Genomic DNA, 23930 nt, shown 5'->3' on the forward strand with positions numbered 1-23930 from the left:
GCTTAGAAATATTTCTAGTATGTGTTTCTGATCGGGACCCCATCATAGAATGTCAAAAAACTACTGTTTATCGTTTTAAAGACGTAAAAGATACTTTTTCAGTGTATTTGGATCATGGAGAAGCTTTCAATAAATGTTTGCCTTTCTCATAAAGAAAGGATATGCAATCACTCTGAAAACCGATTTTTTAACCGAGGCCCAGATAGCCGAGTCTCATATACCATTCGACTCAGTTCGTCGAAATTGACAAATGTCTGTATGTGTGTGCATGCGTGTATGTGTGTGTGTGTTTTCAAATCTCACTCACTTTTCTCAGAGATGGCTGAACCGTGAAAAATGAAAGGTATAACGCTCCCATAAGCTGCTATTGAATTTTTTGTCGATCGGACTTCCGGTTCCGGAGTTACGGGTTGAAGAGTGCGGTCACCCAGCAAATTCCCATATAAAATGGTAACACCATGATGTCCAAATGGAGTAATACATAACAAAAAGGGTGCAAAATAACTCGGATTTGCGGGTCTAGATCACTAATGATCATTCTAAGCAGCTTTGACCACATTGGCCACCTATGACGGTTCTTGATACCACCAGGTACTTTCCAAGTTCGTAAGTTATCAAATAAAGCCGCTCAATTTTCTTAGAGATAGCTGAACCGATTTGCACAAACTTAGCTCGAAATGAACGGTTCTAACGCTCCCACAAGGTGCTATTGTATTTTTTTTGTTGATCCTACTTCCGATTCCGGAATTATGGGCTGAAGACTGCAGCCACATAGCAAATTCCTATATAAACTTGCAACATGAAGATGTCCAAATGATGCAATACATGTTGAAACGGATTTAACATTACACATAGGGTATTGTTTCTCTAAACAGATTACTCCAACCCGACAAGGAGGCGAATGACCCTAAGGTTAAAATCTTTATAATCAAAACAAAAAAAATACTGGCCACCTATGACGGTTCTTGATACTCTCGGGTAACTATCAAAGTTCGTATGATAATATCACACCTATTTCTCAACAAATTCTTAACTGATTTTTACAAACTTGATTTCAAATTATAAATACAATACACCCATTGACTGCTATTGAATTTCATTCAGATCTGACTTTTGATTCTGGAGTTACTACGGTTACATAGGAATTTAAACCGAAATAAGGTACCGGGCATATTCCAGAATTAAAGTCACATCGAATTCGGGGATGACTAAATCCATTTTTACCAACAAGGCCTCTCTCACATTCTCTTTTACAGGTATAATCCCTTTCCCCTCCCACTGCATTCCAAAATATGTTATACGAAGGCAACATTTAATTCATGCTGATTTATCCACTTAAATATTATATTTTTTGTTCCAAGGTCGTCATCGTCAAAACGTTGCTCATCAGGTTCGTGGCACTCGTGCCCTTGTAAATATGTGCAAAGTGTAATAATAATGTAATAGACATTTTCACAAATATATTCAATATAACTTGCTATTGGATAAATGAGAAAGGCACAATTACACCGTTAGGTGGATTAAAACAGTTTTTTTTCCTAACAACAACTTTTGATATATTTTTATAATTCATACTATTTGCAGCCAAAAATACAATTTTCTTATTGAATATGAATATGAATGCTATGTTAAATCAAAATGCTCATAACAAAAAATTTCTGAAATGCAGTAGTTCTCGAGATATTTCAAATTTTGTTTTAACAACATAATTCTTTTGTTTTCTTACGATATTTTCAGAAGTCATTCGCGTTTCTCCATCAACAATAATAAGATTTTCAAAAGGCCTATAACATTTCCTGTTACTTTCTCTTTGACATCAAGGTGATATTGTAAAACATTTGAAAGCGACAACCAAAACAACCAAAATATGATCGAACTATTTAGTTTAATCATAAGACCCTATGGTTGAATAGTATTATATTAATATTTTTATTTGATAATATAATAATAGAAACATTTTTAATAAATAATGAAATAAATATTTTTACAAATTTTAATATATTTTTCTATGCTGCAGGTGTAAAAGTTATAACGCTATATGAAAGACTTCCTTTCTCTGGTGAGCGCGTTCCATATTGTGGTTTTGACATTATAAATGTCGTTCTCCACTAAATGGGGCTAGATATCGAAAGTCTAAAATATCTCCTATGTAACTATGAAACTATGTAAGGTCCGCACGCTAAGAACTCCGCTATTACTAGATGAATTTTAATCGCTTATACACCAGCCGATTCAGAAATGTATATCATCATTGCGGTGTTTGAAGGCTACGGATGGAGCATTTTGTCGACAGATTGACTTCAGTTGACGCTAAATGTTTGAAGGCGACGGACGGAGTGTTTTTTTCCGGCAAACAGTAAGTTCAGATCGGTTAACTAAGCAGACGATTTATTGGGGAATACAACCAGCATCCTCCCGAATGGCGAACAAGATTCTTCATCGAAGACTCCGGCTTCTCGTTCAAAATCACATTAAACTCCATCGGACCATATCTGATGTGCTTTCGGATCAAAGATCTTCCGCTAAGTATTTCCAAAGTTCGCTCAGATATTCTAAGACTTGTGGTAGCCTATCTAAAGAAAGCAACTGGCATTACTGGCGACAAATATCTTACGAAAACTACCGCTTGAGATTGACGATGTGGTTACCGATTGGAGTTTTTCATATGTGGATCTACTGAAGCACCCGATCGGCTGTTTCAAAGAACTCTTGATCCATTGAGCGAAGATTTTGAATGACAACCGTAAGGGACTTGTCAAAATACAGACTTCCCAAATGAACATCGAACACCATGTTCGCTCTAGTTCTGTGCTCATCCTAAACCCACATTTCGTGTGCAAACTCGAACGCGCTAATGCGTACCAAAACACGTACACATGTTCGTCTGCACAACCGAACCCCATGTACGTACGCGGTGTTCGTGCACGCAGGTTCTTGACACTAGTTTTCCCTTTCTATCACTCATCATCACTAGTGTTGAATCATTCTGTTTTGTGTGCACACGGTGTACATACACGGTGTTTAAACCTAAGTTTGCACATCGTTCGCTTGGGATCGGTGTTCGAGGCGAACCTGTACACAAAGGCAAAGTAAGTTTGAGGTTGAACGCGTGCACGAAAATTTGTACACAGATGCAAACTTATCGATGTTCATGGGAAGACTGGCAAAATAATATGTTTCTACACTCTCGGATCGGGTGACCTTTGGTGGAACTGCTTTGCCTGTTTACGTCTTGTTCGACAAGACTGTGCTTATTGTGGAGAGCAGACTTCCTATGAATATCGACACGTTTGTACCTGTGTGCAAAATTTCGTGCACGCGTTCAACCTCAAACCAAGGGCCTTAGTATAAAGGTACGCAAAGAGTGTGCAGATAGTGAAGCCAAAAAAAGTCTACCTATCGAGCAAAATTAGTATCCAGCTTTGCCTGCAGCAAAAGTATCAGAGCTGGATTCCAATTGTGCTCAATAGGTAGGCTTTTTTTACTTCACCCTTTGCGCAACTGTTCTCTATACACTGTGCCTCAAACATGCTTCGTCTCGATCTAGAGGTTCGCCTCGAACATCAAACCCAAGCGAACGATGTACAAACTCTAGCTCAAACATCTGAGTGCGGGTGCGTACACGAGAACGATTCGCACAAGGCAAAAAGAGTCACCGCTAGTGATGATGACAGTGAGAAAGAGAAAACTGGTGCCACGAACCTATGTGTACGCACACCGTGTACGTACATGTGGTTCGGTTGTGTTTTGGTAAATAGCGTGTTTGAGTTTGTACACGAAGTATGGGTTTAATATGAGAACAGAACCAGAGCGAACATTGTATACGGTGTTCATTTGGGAAGACGTTGAGAGAGTCGACATCATCTATTACCCTGCCCGGCGTACATAAAGCGCCAGAGATAATCTAAAGCATTTCCTTGAAAGAAACTTTAAGCTCGTTTTTTCAGAAATACTAAAGAGATATACACCATTCTCCACGAGAAATTATTATGCTCTCTTGGCTCAACTCTGACGATCCGCTTGGGGACATCTGAATAGGTCTGACAGGGCAGTGGAGTGGTCTTTGACGAATTCTCAGTTTTGCTTCCCTTTGGTGTTTACATTGGCTTCCTTTATCAGTTTGACTTTTGGACAAAAAATTACTGTTTTCCTGAAAAGGCCACACTTATTCTGATTTATTTTATATCATTCCATTTGTTCCACTTGTTTGTTAAAGCAGATCAAGATTTTAGCGCCATCCTAATGCACGCACGCTACGGGCCTGAGTGTCACAGAATGATTTGAAAAGTGGGATTATTATTAGTCTGAGTATCTGTCCTGCTCTGTGTACTTAAAACACGTTCTAAACGTGTTTGAAACTAACCAACAAATAGAACGATGGAGTATACCAATGTAAATTTTCAAACAGACCGCTCCATTGGGGATTCAGCTCAGTTCTAGTTCCACATTGAAACACCTCTATAAAACATGCACTAAGTTCATTGTTTTAGTTTCAAATTGAAACCGGTTTAACAACACTGTAATTTATTAAATAATTTCATTTCATTAATCGATTAAGAAATACTTAACCTAAAGATTGTTTACATAAGTTCATTAGTATATTATTGAAAATTTAATTGGAAAGTGCAATTTCGCGGAAGAATTGAGTATTTCCTTTGTTGAACGTGGGCTTCCTCATCACAATTCCTAATATGGAGCTACTCATTTTAAATATATGGACAGACCAGCCGTTTTTTACTAGTTTGATCAGATAAACAATGCCAATCAGCTAGTGAGATAATTGATTAATTGAAATAATAGATTAGTTTAAAAGTATAGCAGAGAGCATGGCGTTGATCTTGGTTTTAAAATTCTGTTACTGTTAAATGACCTTCAATAAATTATGTTGTAATGGAGCGGGTGTATATCAAATTGTAATATATGGGAGCAGGAGAGTAAGTTAGAACGGGAGTGGATAGTTGTGATAGATTAAAATTCGTACATTCGTATTTATATTGCACGCTCTTAAAAAAAAGCTACATTTTTAATGTCACTGTGGTCGTGTCCTGTACACAACCCTTTAATTTTTTAGGCAGTTAGATTGAATATACCCTCAGAATCTTGATATCTATCAAAAAACCGATATTTATTTCATTACAGGCAACTAAAACATAGCGAAATGTATTATTTGAAACTTCATAAATAATTTTGTTTGCATTAAAATATAGCTCCTATCTACTACTTAAAAAGCTAGTTTCAATAGATGATCTGCCTTGAAATCCATATTTGATTGATATCTACTAGTGCCATTTGATAAGTACTATACTATACTATACTATAAATATACAAACAGGCCCACTCACTACATCGTGGGAGTCTCTTCAGCTCGCATTACTATTACTCAGAACGCATAACTTTTTTTTCGCAAAGTTTCAATTAATAGATAGCTTACTTCCTTCCCTTAGAACCGCATTACATACCTCGATGGCGATAATCATTAAATGAGTGTGTTAAGTGCAAGTATCCGTTTTCAGCAAGGAAAACTTTTCGCAAAAGCACCACGTCAGCTGTGAAGAAAGATATGTGCATATGTGAAAATAAGTGAAGCAAAATTTCTCCTCCAGCAATTTCCGGCCGTAATACGGAGAGCAGGAAAAAGGCAGAAAAAAAAATCAGAACCAAGCAAATGTGCGCCAAAGTTGTGTACTGCGTGGTTGTTAAAATTGAATTATAACTTGGGGTATAATTAAATCCATTAAGCAGGAAAGCAAAGCAACAACTTAGAAAAATACAGTGCAAAAGCGGCACACTCGGAAGAATCGGCGGAAGTGTTCTCTCGAAGTTGGTGAAAAAGTGATGCCGAAGAAAGAAGCCAAGGGAAAAGTGGCACAAAGTTCGTGAATACTTTATAATCCCTCCCACAGTCGCAGGACCGGGGCGCCCACCTGCTGGTCTCAGCCCATTCCGACCGGTGCCGAAGAGGAAAATTTTAAATGTTTGTTAAAAATTCATTGCTGCAGATCATAGCTACGCTACTTGTGGTAAGTATAGTGCATCTCTTGGACCGAACTGAACGGATTGCAAGTCACCACACACAATCCATAAGCATTCTATTACTATGTATATGTATGGGCTATAGCTAGAGGTACAAGCTACCACCGCGACGGAGTGGAGCAGTTAGCGAACTACGGTGCGGTTGAAAAATGTTCTACGAGAGGCAAAGTTGTTGAAGGAGTAATTTGAATAATTTAATTGAGCGATAATAGCTTTGTAAAAGCTTCGCTTGCTTGAAATTCGTAATCTGGTTATGATAGCCAACGGATGGGTCGGATGAATTGATGGGCATCACGTTTCGCGTCTTTTGAAAACATTTTCCATGGCGGATTGAAGATAAGCTGTTGAATGAAAAAGTGGCCTAGAGCCAGGTAACTAAACAAGAAATATTTTTAGCTAATTTACGAAAACATGTTGACCGCGCGCCGATGCCCAATTTTATCGCACTCCGCGGACATGGAACAATTTCAGCGATCCATTGAATATATCTTTAAGTTGTTTGACGACTGTTGTTGATTGTGCTGAGGATGTTATCGACTGAATCAGTCAAAATAAAATAGCAAAAGCGAAGCATTGCTGCTTAATCCGAAAGTTATGGTGATTTTATTTCATCTTTATCAAGAAGTCTATAAAATATGAAAATATTTCCATTACTGTTGGCTAATTGTCTGTGGTTTTTTGTGCTTACTAAAACGGTTAGTTTTTTTGTTGTGTTTGTGTCCAACATAGGCTAATCGGTATGTGTTTATAATGGCTTCCTTCAATGACTAATTTAGTTTCAATGAAAATATTTTATATTATTCAAAAGTTCTACTTACTGCACATGCGCGTATTTTTACTACACCGCACTTTAAAATAGTTTTAATGCTTTTATAACAGTGAAATACGGGTGAAAATTCATTTGCGCAAAGTGAGAATTGTGGTGCTGTCTGTCTTATTATCTACCACTTTGATTATAGTTATACTGTGTGTTTTTTTTAGAGAGTAGAACAAAAGTTTAACACATTCTGAGCAGAGAAAACGTACAGAAACCAACAACTTAGGAAACGGGTTTGGGCAACCCGACCCGCTAAAACAACTACTCTTGCACGGAACCTGATACCTCCTTGGCATTACTTCGGGGAGAGGTTTTTTATGTATACAGCACACACTCCAATTCAACTACTTAGTAGTTAGTTTTTTCAGTAGGACTACAGCACACCTTCTCGAAACATAACCAGTTTTCGACCATCCACACAACGTGGCAATTTCTGTATGACAGTAGGAATGCTAGCTGTGGATCGAGAATTAGTGCTTTTCGCCTACGAGGACAATCTGAACGACAAACTTCAGACTGTCTAATTTTTTTCGGCTCCCTTGTGCTATGTTGCACCACTTCCTCGTTGAGCTCCCGACTTGTTCGCGAACTACTCGGACTAGTCCCCGACGATGAGCCTGGCTTACTCCAACTGAGAGTTCCCTGGCGAGAGAAGTTCTCCCGAAGCCAAGCCAACCAGCCAGGTGCCGAGGTCAGTTCGGCGATTCCGGTGGAGCAGGACGTCCGGTTCGCTGGCGCCCCGACTACCAGCGACTGGTGGTGTCTCGTTGCAGTCTACTCAGTCCAGTCCCCGGCGATGAATCTAACTTATGCTGACGGAGAGTTATCCGGCGAAAGAAGTTCTCCCGATACCGATTCTTCTTTGGTTTTTGCTATATTTCTATCGGAAAAACTGGTAAGGTGCCGTGGTCGGTTCGGCGATTTAGGGTGGAGAGTGGCGTCCGGTTCACTGTCGCAGTCTATTCGACTATCCCTCGGTGGTGGATCTAGCGTACTCTGGTGGAGAGTTTTCCGACGGTGATTGCTCTCCCGAAACCGTTGCTCTCTGTTCATCAAGCCATTTCCGCTGTAAGCGGTCATGATTTGCGTCACCACTCTGTTGACCGCGTTCCACGTGTTGCGTTGCGTTGCTTCGAATCTCGGACATTCGAAGACCACATTGTCTCCTCGACGTTCTCACACTCCGGGAAAAATGGTGGCGCTGCGTATCCGAACCGATAAAGATACTTCCTGCAGGAGCTGTGGCTTGACAGGAGCTGTTCACTGCTCCGTGCTTTCTATTGATCCACATCGGCAGGTTTGGGATAAGCCAGTAGACTCACTTTCCATTCTCTGTATTGTCCCATTCCTGCTTCCAAGTCGCCATCGAATCGATTTTCACCATTTTCCTCACGTTTCTGACGTTTCTCCGATTGTAGCCTTCGATATTCTACACAGATAAAAATATTTTGTAATTTTAAGTTTATTTTCATGCACATATTTGGAGCATGAATATAAATGTCAAATCAAGTTCCACCGCAAATACACACGACTTGTCGTGCTTTCTTCAACGAATTTTATTATAATTTTACACGTGGATTGAAAATTACAGTTTCTTTAAACGGAAAACCAATACACTTCAATGTATTTTTACTCGAATATTGTTGTAAAATGAATGACATGTAATATTACACGAATGAAAGTGTAAAATTGTATGCTGTTTAATGCTCCAATTGATTTTAACGTAACTTTCAATCAAATTTTGGATTCAATCGTTGTATGTTTACATTCGTATTGATTTACATGTCGTTTAAATTTCATTATTTTTTGGAGTGTACGCCAGGGTGATGTAGATGAGAATCATCCCGCCGATCACGCATATTACCTCCGATGACGTACGCGCATTTTTTTTTGCATAAAATATTATTTATTTAATCCGTGTTTAGTTACATAATGTACATGTCAAGTGTTTCAGCTAACAGCTCTTCATCTTTGATTTTTGCATCTTCGATTGTTTGGTTCAATTCCTCTTAATGTTTGTTTATGTTTTACATATTGTGTTTGAGAACATCTAGGAACTTATAATTATTAAAAACTTGGCCTACCTATCTAAATCTAACCGTAACCTAATACATTTAATTCATTAATGATCTGCTCTTCAGAATTGGCGCATCGATCTCTATACCGTGCACAGTATTTATTAAAGCTTTCGTCCAGAACATCCATAGAGGCCATCTCATGCACCTCACCGGTCCTTGTCCAGGGGGGGAGACTTAGAATCATTTTAAGGATTTTATTTTGGATGCGCTGGAGCTTCAGCCTGTGTGTTCTCGCGCAACTCTGCCATACGGGGACTGCATATTCGATGACAGGGTAGATGATTTGTTTATAGACAGCCATCTGATTCTTCAGGCTCAGTCTTGATGTTCTACATATCATCGGGTACAAAGACCGGATGAGTATGTTGCATTTAATGATAATTTTGCTAACATGAGACCTGAATGTCAGATGTCTGTCCAAAGTAAGGCCTAGTTAGACCACTTCGTCGGACCACTGGATGAGAGCGCCACCAAACCGTATTTTGCATTCGTCAGACGGAACAAGTCTTGGTGATCTCGAATGTGGAAACAGGATGACCTGAGTTTTTGCCGCATTGATTACAATTTTCCAGTTTGTGAAGTATTCGGTTAGGGCATCCAGGCCGCGCTGCAGTTTGTTCTTCAGAGCGTTGATAATACGCCCCTTGTACAAGATGGCAGTATCGTCAGCGAATTGTGACAAGACTCCACCTCCCGGGAGAGGTGGGATGTCAGAGGTGAAGATATTATACAAGATGGGCCCAAGGATACTTCCTTGGGGCACACCTGCAGGGATGGCAAATTTGTCTGATAGAACATTTTGCAGAGACACCTGGAATGCTCTATTCGAAAGATAGTTTTTAATTATCTTGATCAGATACATTGGAAAATTATATCTATGCAGTTTATAAACTAGTCCATCGTGCCACACATTGTCGAATGCCTTTTCAATGTCCAAGATCGCCATTGCCGTCGTCTTAGACATTGACTTGTTCCGCTGGATGATGTTGGTGACTCGAGTGAGTTGGTGGATGGTGGACCTTCCTTTACGGAACCCAAACTGTTCCTCAAGGAAGACACCATGCTCATTTGCGAAAGAGAGTATTCTGGTTTGTACTGACTTCTCGAACAGCTTGGAAAGGGCAGAGAGCAAGCTGATGGGACGGTAACTCTTGGAAATAGAAGGGTCTTTCCCCGGTTTCAGTACTGGGATGACTTTAGCTAACTTCCACACTGAAGGGAAGTAGCAAAGTTCCCAGCACCGATTGAAAATTTTAGCAATGAAGTCAAATGAGCGGGTGCTCAAATGCTTCAGCTCGATGTTAAATATGTTATCGAAACCGGGGGCCTTTATATTTTTGGATGATTTGATATAAGTTCTGAGTTCCTCCGCAGTGACTCTCGACTCCTCCGGGATCAAACTGTCCGATCGGTCAACCATGGCCACACCCTCAGCAACAGTCCTTTCGTGTGGACTAACTATATTGAGTCCCAAATTATGAGAACACACCAACTGGCGCCCCAGCTCATTCGCCTTTTCGGCAGGTGTTAATAGAAGAATGACGTACGCGCTCGTACGTACGTACGTACCGTAAACCGGGTAACGAAGTAATCGTTACATATTTTGAGACGCAACACATTTTTTTCAAGTTTAATATTTTTAAACCATGTACTGATGTATGGAGAACAAGATTGGATGGTTTTACCTAAAATTGTTCGCTTACAGCTATTTTTCCAAAAATGATTTCAAGTTGAAGTCCGTTTTCGTATTCCGGGGTGACTTTGATAACCTGCATGTTCACCCACATTAAGTTATTGATGTCAATGTTTTTCATTCAAATATTTGTTTAAACTAATTCTGGAAAGATACTCATTGTTAAATAGATGTTAATTGGTATTATACAAAGTATGTCAATGCACTGTAGAATTCGAGTAACCAAAATTCGTATAATTTGTGGCCAACTAGAATGCAAAATTCTGAAAACCTTTAAAACTGCTAAAATTGTTTTATTTCAGTGCTTTATCGATGTACAATTAGCTTCATCCTTTTTAAGACGTTGGAATATTTAACAATAAAAAAATGTTGCGAATTTTAGCTTAAAATAATTGAAATAATTGCCAATTAGTTTCACAAAAATGCATTTAAAATAGACAAACTCTTAAAACTAAATTTGGCACATCCCACTCTAAAGGAAAATAAAAACTCGCTTGTAATTTATTATTCCTGCTCAAATCTGAGATTTATTTGTTTTATAAAAAATAGACACTTTACGAAGCTTCGTAAAAATAAGGTAAAGTCAAATTTCGGTTTTTTGTAGTTGTTCTACCCAAACACCGAACAATATACTCAAAAAGTATAACAAATCAGTATTTTATAAGTTTAGAGTAAAAATCATTTCAAATGAAAATGATTCGTAGGCTATTCTGGTTTAATAAGCGATCTACGAACTTTTTTCGAGTGATCAAAGTCATCCCGACGATCAAAGTCACCCCGGTTTACGGTACTCGTACGCCCATCAGCCGGAATGTCCTGCTCAGCTTTTCACAGTTCCGCTTGGTTTCCAGCGCAACACCCCATATCGGCAGGAACACCATATCGGAGTATCGATGGCGAAGCAGTAGATAGGTGACGTCTCGTGCTGCTTCTCGGACCGCTGACGTTTGGCATGATTCTCGCTATTCCGTTCGTTGCCTTCCCCGACCTTTCGCAGACATAGTCGACGTAGTTGCTGAAACTCAACCGGTTGTCGACTATCACCAATTGCTTCATTGCACGCTTCGATGGAATCATGTGTCATCCGACTTAGATCTGCATCCGCTGTACCACTGTGCAGCTATCTGCAGTTTGACCCCGTTCATCCAGTTCTCGATCGCGTCCATTGTCTCCGTCACAAGCACCTCCACCACTTCAAGTGTCTCGTCTATTACCGTTAGTGACACGTCATCAGCGAAACCCACAATTTTGACTTTCCTGGGCAACTGCAGTATCAAGACCCCATCATATCTCCCGTTCTAAAGAGTTGGATCGAGAATGGAGCCCCGAGAAACGTTACCCGCATTGCCTTCTGCCCTTCGTACGTCTTGTATAGCAGCACTCTGCTCTAGAAGTAGCTCCTGAGGATCTAGCATAGATAGTTGGGGACCATCATTCTGTGCAGCGCTTCGGCGATGGCTCCCGAACTGGCGCTGTTAAATGCATTCTGCAGATCTATCGTGACCACAGCACAGTATCGATTTCATCTTCGCTTATTATTTTTTTTATAATTCGTTTATTTGACACGGCTCATAACTAGCTTAACGGAGCCATGGATCTTTTATATGTTTACAAATGTAAAAATAAAAATATGAACAAATATTATTATAATATTGGATCTCGTGCGCGCAACTTTTTATTGCGAGTTGAGACCTCCTTTCTCGGGGTTTGCTGGCAGTCTGCATCTGGGGGGTCATCTATTTTTTTCACGTCCTGGTCGAAGCCGGCTTGGTGTCCGCGATCAGATGTTTTCCCTGTTTCTTGCACTTATTGTTGACCAGCGTAAATCCGTCACTGTTATTGTTATCCTTGCCAATGTTGCTTACAGTTGATTTTGCGGTACTGGATGCTTCTTTTGTGGTTGTCATTTTTTTTTTTATTCAAATCGTTTATTTGATAAGGCACGTTGCGTTAGCTTAAAGGTGCCAATTTTGTTTTGTTTTACATTTTAAATTGCTTAAAACTAGGGGATTACATATTGATTTTTTAAAAATGAAACTAATGCGATTTTATAGCTATCTTATATATCTACACAAGGGGATAATATTGTTTTCGTAAGATTAGGGGGGTCATTTAGTTTTTGTGGCAATATGGTTTGACATTTTTATCAGTGAGATTATTGGAGCAAATAATGTTTAATTAAGGGGGACAATTTTTTACGACTAACTTAAAACTAGGAATAACTAGAGAGCATGATTGAATTTTGTAAAGATTCGTAATTATAGTTATTTTTGTGGGTAGTAGAGTTGGGCAATTTCAATGAGATTATATAATATAATAGTTAAAACTAGAAGAGACAAGAAGAGCTAAATGCTTCGTGATGATATTGGGTGGGGGGGGGGGTGGGGGTAGGGGTGTTACTTCTGGGTATAAGAGTCAGGGGAGGGAGGGTAGACAAAGATGGCAGGGAGAGAAAATTATTTCAGTTTCAGGCATCGTGAGATCAACGGATGGATTACAAACTCGGGTGGCCTTCATCAGGGGAATCATGTACTGGGACGCCGGGTGGTCCTCCTCAAGATGGCAGGGGTTTTTCCAGACGATTTCGTAGTACGGCTCAGATGTGGATCGGCTACATTTCGAGTTAAGCGTGTTATGTTCGTGCCGTAGGTCCCGTGTTTGTTGGCTCATTCGATTGGCGGTTTGATACAGGTGGAAGAGCGTTCTGAGAATGATAAGGAGATAACAAGGGGCAGTTAGACTTGTATATTGATGGTTTTCACAAAGGTGTATATAAGGGACATATAGAGAACATCGCGGCTTGCCAGCACATCTCGAACCGGGACGTTGGTTGGTCTTCCTCGGGCCCGCAGGGTATCCATTAGACGAGACCTAGCGGAACTGTACTCGGTGCACGCCCAGACAATGTGCTCGATGTCGTGATAGCCGTCGCCACAAGCGCAGACCACTATCCACGAGCCCAATACGCCGGAGATGTGCATCCAGCGTGTAATGGTTTGCCATGAGTCGGGACATCACACGAATGAAGTCACGACCCACATCCATCCCCTTGAACCAAGGTTTCGTCGATACCTTAGGGATTATCGAATGTAGCCACCTTCCCAGCTCTCCACTGCTCCACGAAGTTTGCCAACTTTCGAGGGTTCTCTGATGAGTAATACTGAAAAATTCGCTGAAGCAAATTGGTCTTTCGTAAACGTCTCCTTCTAAGGCACCCACCTTAGCTAAGGAGTCTGCCTTCTCATTGCCCGGAATGGAGCAATGAGAAGGGACCCATACCAAGGTAATCTGGAAAGAGTTGTCAGATAAATCACTCAGTAGCTCCCGTATTTTCCCCAAAAAATACGAGGAGTGCTTGCCTTGTTTCATCGAGCGAATAGCGTCAATGGAACTGAGGCTATCCGAAACGATGAAGTAATGGTCTGCGGGTAATGTTTCAATGACTCCAAGGGTATACTGAATGGCAGCTAGTTCTGCGGCGTAAACTGAAGCAGGGTCACTGAGTTTGTAGGAGGCGGTGAACTTTTGATTGAAAATACCGAAGCCAGTGGATCCTTCGAGGTTTGATCCGTCAGTATAAAACATCTTAGAACAGTCGACTTCTCGGAATTTATTATAAAAAATGTTTGGAACCACTTGTGGGCGTATGTGGTCCGGAATTCCACTAATCTCGTCTTTCATGGATGTGTCGAAGAAAACAGTAGATTCAGAAGTATTTATGAAATGCACACGGTTGGGATTGTAAGAAGAAGGGTTAATATTCTGCGCCATGTAGTCAAAGTACAGGGACATGAAACGGGTCTGAGAATTGAGCTCAACAAGCCTTTCGAAATTTTCAATCACGACCGGGTTCAAGATATCGCATCGAATGAGCAATCGATATGAGAGTTCCCAAAATCGATTTTTCAACGGGAGAACGCCCGACAGCACTTCGAGACTCATCGTATGGGTCGACTGCATGCACCCTAAGGCGATACGCAAACAACGATACTGAATTCTTTCGAGTTTGATGAAATGTATGTTCGCGGCGGAGCGAAAGCAGAAGCATCCGTATTCCATTACCGACAGTATCGTTGTTTGATACAACCTAATTAGGTCTCCTGGGTGGGCACCCCACCATGTTCCGGTTATTGTACGAAGAAAGTTGATCCTTTGCTGGCATTTCTGTTTCAGATACCGAATATGGCATCCCCAAGTACCTTTCGAGTCGAACCAGACCCCTAGATATTTTACTGTGAAGACCTGAGCGATAGTTTGACCCATTAATAGAAGCTGTAGTTGTGCTGGTTCACGCTTCCTTGAAAATACAACTAGCTCAGTTTTCTCCGTGGAGAATTCGATACCCAGCTTAATAGCCCAAGCAGACAAATTGTCCAGGGTATTCTGTAATGGTCCTTGTAGATCGACAGCTTTGGGTCCCGTAACAGACACCACGCCATCGTCTGCAAGTTGCCTTAACGTGCAGGAATTGTCAAGACATTCATCAATGTCGTTGACATAGAAATTGTATAAAAGGGGGCTTAGACATGAGCCCTGGGGAAGGCCCATGTAGCTAAATCGTGATGTCGATAAGTCACCATGCGAAAAATGCATGTGCTTTTCCGACAACAAGTTTAGTAAAAAGTTGTTTAAAGTCGCTGAAAGACCATGCTGGTGCAGCTTCTCTGAAAGAATGTTGATCGAAACTGAGTCAAAAGCCCCCTTAATATCTAGGAACACTGATGCCATCTGCTCTTTGCTAGCATAGGCCATTTGAATTTCAGTTGAGAGCAACGCAAGACAATCGTTCGTCCCTTTGCCTTTGCGAAAGCCAAATTGTGTATCTGACAGTAAGCCATTTGCTTCGACCCAATTGTCGAGGCGGAATAGGATCATTTTCTCGAACAACTTCCGGATACAGGATAGCATTGCGATCGGACGGTACGAATTGTGGTCGGAGGCTGGTTTTCCTGGTTTTTGGATGGCGATGACCTTCACTTGTCTCCAATCGAGTGGGACAATGTTAGCCTCGAGAAACTTATTAAATAAGTTCAACAAGCGTCTCTTGGCAAAGTCAGGCAGATTCTTCAACAAGTTGAATTTGATTCTGTCTGGCCCCGGAGCTTTATTGTTACACGACAAGAGAGCAAGTGAGAACTCCACCATCGAAAAAGGTGTTTCGTTCGCGCTATCGTGAGGAGACGCGGCGCGGTAAATCTTCTGTGCCGGGGCGGAATCCGGACAAACCTTCTTGGCGAAATTGAATATCCAACGGTTTGAATATTCCACGCTCTCATTAGTACTGTTTCGATTTCGCATACGTCGGGCTGTTCCCCAAAGAGTGCTCATCGATGTTTCTCTCGTTAATCCGTCGACGAACCGGCGCCAATAACCGCGTTTTTTGGCTTTCATCAAACTCTTCATTCGCTTGTCTAACGTCGCGTACTGTCGAAAACTAGCGGGTAACCCGTCGTTCCGGAAGGTCTTAAACGCGGCGGCCTTCTCTGCGTACACGTCTGAGCACTCTTTATCCCACCAGGGATTGGGAGAACGTTTTTGTATGTTCGCGCCGGGTACTGGCCTAGTCTGAGCTTGATTCGCGCTGTCGAGAATCAAGCCAGCCAAAAAGCTGTACTCTTCCTCCGGAGGAAGTTCTTGGGTAGATTCGATGTTGTCGGATATCGCGGCAGCATAGCTCTTCCAATCGATATTTCGTGTGAGGTCATACGAAATATTGATTGATTTCAATGGCCTTGAACCGTTATTGATTGAGACTACAATCGGCAGATGGTCGCTGCCGTGGGGATCAGGAATTACCTTCCACGTGCAATTTAACAGCAGCGATGTTGAGCAAAGGGACAAGTCTAAGGCGCTCGGGCGCGCTGGAGGAGCAGGAATCCGTGTCATTTCACCCGTGTTTAAAATTGTCAAATTGAAGTTATCGCAAAGATCCTGAATTAAGGAAGACCGGTTATCATCATAGAGGCAACCCCATGCTGTACCGTGAGAGTTAAAGTCTCCTAAAACTAGTCGCGGTGCTGGCAGAGATTCTAAGATGTGTTGTAGCCGTCGGTGCCCAACCGCGGTGTTGGGGGGAATATATATGGAAGCTATGCAAAGGCTTTTGCCTTTGGTTGTTACTTGACAAGCGACAACTTCAATACCTGTTATCGAGGGAAGGTTAATTCTGTAGAAGGAATAGCACTTTTTGATCCCCAAAAGCACTCCTCCATAGGGGGTGTCTCGATCCAGGCGAATAATATTAAAGTCGTGGAAGTTGAGTTCTATGTCGGAAGTTAACCAAGTTTCACATAATGCAAATGCATCGCAACTCAAATTATTTATTAAAATTTTGAAGGAATCGATTTTCGGGATGATACTTCTGCAATTCCCCTGTAGAACAGTGATCAAATCCGTGACCTCGTTCGATGAGTTAGCCATCGAAGGATACAATCGCTGAGAGGAGGGGCCATTTAGCAGTCAACTGCTTCAAAAATGTTCTCACTGTAGGGAGAAAAGCTAACATAAGACTTTTAATAGGATCAGTAATATTGAAAGTTTTTATTATCCAGTCCACTATGTCCGAGAGTTTTATAATTCCAGTGCTGTGATTACTCTCGAACTGAAACAAAGGAACACTTGGGATTTTTGATGTTCCTGGAAGTGCTGGGAACTCCTTCTCTGAGCTTAATCCTCCGAGACCAGGAGCTAATTGCTTCGGTTTGGTTGCAACACTTCCAATAGATGTGACTTTCGGAGCCCCCTCAAGGGACACCTTCTGGCCTTTACAAGGAACTTTACGAGAGGAAGTGTTCCTCCTCTTCCTATAAATTCTAGGCACCCTAGTAGATGTTCCCTCTTGTGGGTTACCAGCCTCGCCCTCGTCAGGAGGCAAGTGAGTATAGATGTTTGCTGAGGATGGTGGCGTAGCATTCTTTAACATTTCTGCGAAAGAATGTTTGGATCGTCCCGCAAGGGAACGTTTCAGTTTATCCCCGCGTAGTTTGTACGCGGGACATGCCGAGATATCATGCAGACTCTCCGCACAGTAAGGACACTTTTCGGCTTGCTTACTGCACGAATCATCCAGATGATTCTCCCCGCATTTTCCACAGCGGGCCTTATTACTACAATGGGTGGCTGTGTGACCCAATTGTTTACACTTTGTGCAATTCATGACCCGCGGCACAAACAGACGCACAGGCAGACGAACCTTGTGCAAGAGGACGAAATTTGGCAAAGCGGTACCAGCGAAGGTCACCCGATAAGAGTTTGATTGGGGGTACGTTTTTGAACCATCCCCCGCAACTACTACTGAGTGCAAACGTTTGCACTCAAGTATTTTAACTGGCTGAAGTAAGCGGTCTCTGAATCGGCCAACCCCGTACTTCAGCAGATCCTCGCACGTCAAACTCTCATCGGTTACGACGCCTTCGGATTGTACTTTTACAGCCGGAATATACACGTTATAATCCCGCGTAAAGTGCTCACAGCAAGCAATATCGTTTGCCTGCTTTGAGTTGGCTAGCAACACCCTTATCTTGTCCGAGCGGACCTTTGAAATTTCGGTCACAGCCGAGAACCGTTCCGTCAGGTCTCTAGAAATCTGAAGAAGATTCAGTGATTTAGTCTTGGGCCGAAAGAAGACCACAAATGGACCAGTTGAGAGTTCTGGATAGCATTTGGGCCGGGGGGGAGCCTTAGAAGTTGAACCCGATTCAACTTCCATTTGACCATCCGGAGAGGGAACCATAGAAAACGTCAACGCACGGGGTCAGCGCCCGCGCAGACGGAAGAAAGCAATAAATGTGTTACAAAAGACAAAAACCACTTAGCTTTAAACTGGTGTCCAACGACGAACCGATCCAGCTTATACAGCTGGCTATTGTTTAATCCTCACACGCGAACAAAAGACTGAGGACCGAACCGAACTGGCAAAATAACCTTGAATGCGGATTAAAACTATTCTTTATCGCCTCACACAGCACTACGGACTAGAAAAAACAACCTCTGACTCGATGGAGAGCTCGAAAACGAATGATGTGGTTGTCATTATGGTCTGTGCAACTGCTGCCACAAATTTGGCCACCATTTGTGGTTCAGGCATTGGTATTGAAAACTCTGGTTTGGGTTGGTTTGCCGTAGATGAGTTGGCAGTCGGTTGAGATGCGTCTTCCTCTGCATCTTCCGCGCAAGATTGTCCATGATGAGCTGTCTGATTACAATACTTGCACGTAGGAGTTTGCCCCTCATGGGTGCATAGCGTAGTTTGCATAATTGTAGTTCCGTGAGTTTTGAGTTTTATTGTCAAGTAGGAGGGTATAGGCCTTTCAACCCGCATCCTCACTACAAAAACGCCGTTAGGAGTACCCGGGAAGAAGTTTCGCCAAGTATCAGGTGTAACGGATTCTACTTCTCCGTATTGCGACATGCATTTTGCAATTGGCTCAGGAGGGGTACGAGGTGATAGGTCATATAACCTTACATCTATATAATCATTCTCAATATATACGGGAATCTTAATTCCAACGTTGTCACTTTCAACCACGTGTTTTAAGTTGTTCTTCAAAACGAAACGCTCGGCTTGTGCTAACGTGTTGAATGATATTAACACTGCACTGCGAAGATGATGATACTGAAGGTACAATACTTCCATAAGTCTAAGTTGCATTTTTACCTTCAGAAGGTATTCCACTTCACTAAAACTCGGTCGTTTTAAACAAAATTTAAAGTCAACGACCGCAGCGTTGGGTCAGAGTAGAGCTTTTTCGTCAACTTTACTCATGATGACAAGAATAATCCGATGTTTCCTTTGTTCTCGAGACAATGCACACTAGATCGAGAGGCCTGTTGTTCACTTGGCTCGATTGTACGTCTGACTGCGGCAGAACTAGAAAGTAGACTGATCTTCGCTTATGTTTAGATGCCTTCTCCAGACTCTCGAGTACTGTCCGAATTACATTCACTGTCGATGCTTCCTTGCGGGATCCGAACTACATTTTGGACAGTCCGCGCTCGCCCTCCATGTTAAGGATGATTCTTTCCAGGAGTTTTCCGAGTGTATCCAGCAGACATAAAGGCGTATATGAGGCTTGATCGGCCGGTGGCTTCTCTTGTATTAGCACCTTCCACATAATATGCACTACAATTGAGCGACCGAAAATAAATGTCGCAAGGACAGAACATGCTACGTAAAACCCGTTTCAAATATATTAGAATTTAAAATTTCACCCGTAAACTCGGCAAGGATGAACCTCCAGTATAAAAATCGGTTAAAAATAAAAAAATCGTTCGCAGGACCATCCGTATATCGTGATGTTCAAGATTAAAAGTCGGTTAATAAAAACTAGTTTGTAAGAATCGAATATATTTTTTCCGGTTTTTATACTGAAGGTTTCTTTTGTCCGACTCTTACAAAGGAAAGTCACAGTCCGATTTTCATGCTTGCAATTTATATCCGATTTTTAAATTCTAATATTTTTGAAACGGGTTTTACGAAGCATGTTCTGCCCTTGCGACTTTTATTTTCGGTCGCTCAATTTTTCTGGATATTCTATTGAGCTAAATCTAACCATTATTTCACAAAAATGTGTAGTTCGTGGGAATCGAGTCCTGATACATATCCATTAGGGTGGGACAAAAATTAGATTTCAGCTCCGAGCAACTTTTTAGTTACTATTTGGGTCCTAGAACAACTGTGCAAATTCTTAGCTCGATCGATGAAACTATATTTTTGCGCCCACTGTTTAAAGTTTACATGGGATTTTGTATGGGAAAATTAACTTTTACAAATTAATTCCTCTAGGAGTCGCCCATTACTTCCTAAAAATAAATCGTTACGTGGCTTTTATAGGAAATTTAACTAAGAAACAAAGTCTCGAAAACCACGAAACGATCTGACGCTTGAGAAAAAAGTTATTAAGCAGAAACCGATTGATGCTCTGACGATTGATAAAATAATAATTTTTTCTAGTACCACTGCTGTTGGTTGTCCAATTATACGCAATTTTGTTTTAATCCTCTCTTAATATGTCTAGATCGTTTATCTATACTATTTGGACACTTCGCAAGGTTTTGAGGGATAAATTGAGGCTTCTTTTGTACATAATAAGAGAAAGTAAAATTTTTTGTACATAATTAGAACGTCAAAAGCAGTGATGCTATGAAAAGTAAAATTTTCATCAATCTTCATGGCATCCATCGGTTTTTGCTTAATAACTTTTTTCACAATCATCAGATCGTTTTGCTGTCTTCTAGACTTTCTTTCCTTAAGAAATTTCCTATAAAAATCAGTCATCTACTTATTTTTAGGAGATAACGGGCGACTCTTGGAAGAATTAATTTGCAAAAGACAATTTTCCTATATGAAATCCCATGTAAACTTTAAACAGTGGGCGCAAAAATATAGTTTCACCGATCGAGCTAAAAATTTGCAGAGTTATTCTGGGAGCTAAATGGGACCCAAAAAGTTACTCGGAGCCAAATTTTATTTTTTTCATATAACCATGTCCCACTCTAATATCCATGCACTGCTAGCCCCTATACAAAACTGACTCAGACATCATTTCGTTATAAGTATAACTTCTTCTATCAAAGCCGGATCGACTAGCAGTCTTCGATAAAGTTGTAGACAATTAAGTTATCTTTCTTATTCTCACTTATAATAATAATACAATGTATTATCACTATAAGTGCCACCTAGCGGCGAAAATGCGAGGGCCACTTCCCCGACAAATCGAAGATACAGAAGTTAGTGCTACTTCCTCAACCAGGTAAGTCCCCCGAGGATCCATCATCGTATAGACCAATATGTCTGCTGGATACGCTCGGGAAACTCTTGGAGAGATTAGTCCTTAACAGACTGACAATATTTACGGAAAGCGATCGTCGCAAAACCATTTCAGATTTCGGAAGGGCAAGTCTACAGTGGACGCCATTCGGACAGTGATCGAGAGCCGATATGGCGCGCAAACAGAAAAGAAGAGAAAATCGATACTGTGCCTTACCACGGTCGTCGAAAACGCGTTCAGTAGCGCAAGCTGGGAAGCCTTTGCGGAATCACTGCACAAAATGAGGATCCCTAGCTATCTGTGTAGAATTCTAAGGAATTATTTCCAGAAGGGTCCTGATCTATGTGACAATTGGGTGCAGTGGCATAGCCAAGGGGGGGGAGGTTAGTTTGGAGGTTAAAACCCCCTCCAAACCAAAATATTTGATTTGAAGAAAAAAAAGTTTGATGCTGACTAGTTTATTAAATATTCAAATAAAAATTTTGGAAGTTTATTATCTGTTCATTACATTGAGAATTTAATGTTTTAAACGTTATGGGGACTTTTTATAAAATTGTAAGAATGGGATCTTGTAACTAATATTTTAGTGAGGATCCTATGGTTGATAAATCATGTAAATATCAAGCAAAATAGCTCAATGAAAACGCCTACATAGAAACTGATCAAAATGGTGTTTTACGCTTGTCCCTAACAGGTCAGAATCGGTTTTTATGTGCATTTGATTTTTGGGGGATCACTTATATAAAGTGCCACTAGCTAAGATTGGCAATAAAAAAATTGAAAATTTTTCACGTTTTTCGCTATTTATGGTGTACATTTGGGTATCAGATTGAATGGCGTAAAGATTCCATAATTTGGAAACCATCAGTTTTTGGCGGTTTAATATTTAGCAGCATAATTTTGTTGATTTATTTTTTCAGTTGGAGGCATTACTAATTTCAATCAAATTTAGTTCAAGACATAGTGTCTTCAGCAAAGTTTTCAAGAATGTTATTGCAAATAGCTTGGTTGAAGATATGAATGCAACCCGTATTTGTGCAGTATAGGTCGTATTGCACTACGAATTCCCTTACTAACGGTTATAGGTGGCAACAAAGAATTTGGGAGAACACCTTGTAGATGACGTTTATTATCCTAGTCTGCAAAAGTCACTTTAACGCCACTTTGGTCAAATTTAACATTTTCGTATTTTTAAGTTCACTACGAAAATTCACATCTTTCAGTGCAAACGACTTCATATAAAAATAAAAAATAACCTGTTGAAATGCGAAAAGGAAAGTAGCGAAACCATGCTTTTTCCCGCACCATGCATGATTTGAAAATTGAGTTCCTGAAAAATATACTCGATGGCATTTACGTCACCTTCGCATACAAGGGGAGTTCAGTAATGTGATTAATCGGTAGTTAGTTGCAAAAATCCCGCTTAACACAATTTTTATAGATGGGACATACTACTCGCTACATTTTATACTTCGGTAAAATCTCCTCCTTCCAGATCTTCAAAAGCACCCAGTGGAGTGCTGTAGCCAATTCCTCTACTCTGTGTTTGAGTAGCTCACATGACAGTTGATCATAGCCAGCGGTTCAACCGTACTATTTTTTCACGAATCTTAGGTAGATCCGGAATCTGTCGTCGACTGCGCGCGTCTCCAAGCTGATTCTTGCAATACTCTTGTCGTCTACTGCTTCGCTATTTAGGTGTTCATCATAATATACTTATCAATCGTGAGAATTTCTGCACATTATAAGGTGTGCGATAACCGGTTTATACAATGCCCCGGCCTATCAAGATGTTTATGTCTCCGACGACGAGGTTAACATTCCGCCATGGGCAGCTATCATAGACATGCTCCAGCTGCGCATAAAATGCATCTTTCTCGGCTTCGTGAGGTCAGTGCACATTGATAATGCTCTAGTCCAAGAAATGGCCGTTGATCCACACTACACACTTCCTTTCGCTGATCGCCTGCTACTTGATCACGCGTTGGCGCATTTTGCCCAGCTCTTGTGCCGTCGTGCCTTTTCTGCTTGATTGGTAGTAAAGTGGTGTTTTTGGGCCACTCGTTGAACTTGACCTAACCTGTGTCGTAGCCCGTCACCCAACATAACTGACACCTGCGACAGTTGTTTAGTTCTGCCTACGGTAGAGTTATAGCGCCCATGCCCGCTCACACCATCCCATTTCGCTATTACTGCAGAACACGGTAGTACCCAGTCGATCGCGGCCTATAGATTAAATGTCATCAATAGACCCGCCAACATTTTTGAAAAATCTAAGATTTTCGTCAAAGCCCCCTCCGAATCAAATTTCTGGCTACGCCTCTGAATGGGGGACAAAAAACGATCGCCGTAATGGGAGTCCTGCAAGGCTCTATCCTGGGTCCAACGCTTTGGAACGCGATATATAACGGCGTGCTGACATTTAAGCTGCGTAGAGATCGTCGAGTTCGCGGACGACATTGTAGTAACGGTACCGGGAGAGACGCCGGAAGAGGTGAAAATGTTGGCGATGGAGGCAATCTGCAGGATTGGAAACTGGA

The 23930-nt window shown here is 41.2% G+C and overlaps 1 protein-coding gene across 17 annotated transcripts in view; it reads left to right on the top strand.

Moving 5' to 3' along the window:
• Positions 1-23930, top strand: part of LOC131679141 (A disintegrin and metalloproteinase with thrombospondin motifs 7-like) — a 194687-nt gene that overhangs the window by 129638 nt on the left and 41119 nt on the right. For 5 of the 17 annotated variants that reach the window (XM_058959737.1, XM_058959747.1, XM_058959743.1 and 2 more), the window contains exon 2: positions 5514-6020. The exons of 1 other annotated variant lie outside the window; for it this stretch is intronic. In XM_058959737.1, coding sequence (XP_058815720.1) covers positions 5973-6020 — 48 coding nt within the window. In that variant the 5' untranslated portion in view covers positions 5514-5972. Of the gene's footprint in view, positions 1-5444; positions 6021-23930 lie in introns of all 17 variants that reach the window. 11 more of the 17 variants (XM_058959738.1, XM_058959741.1, XM_058959736.1 and 8 more) reach the window with 5 other exon arrangements.

Source organism: Topomyia yanbarensis, chromosome 2 (assembly GCF_030247195.1).
Source record: "Topomyia yanbarensis strain Yona2022 chromosome 2, ASM3024719v1, whole genome shotgun sequence".
Taxonomy (NCBI): domain Eukaryota; kingdom Metazoa; phylum Arthropoda; class Insecta; order Diptera; family Culicidae; genus Topomyia; species Topomyia yanbarensis.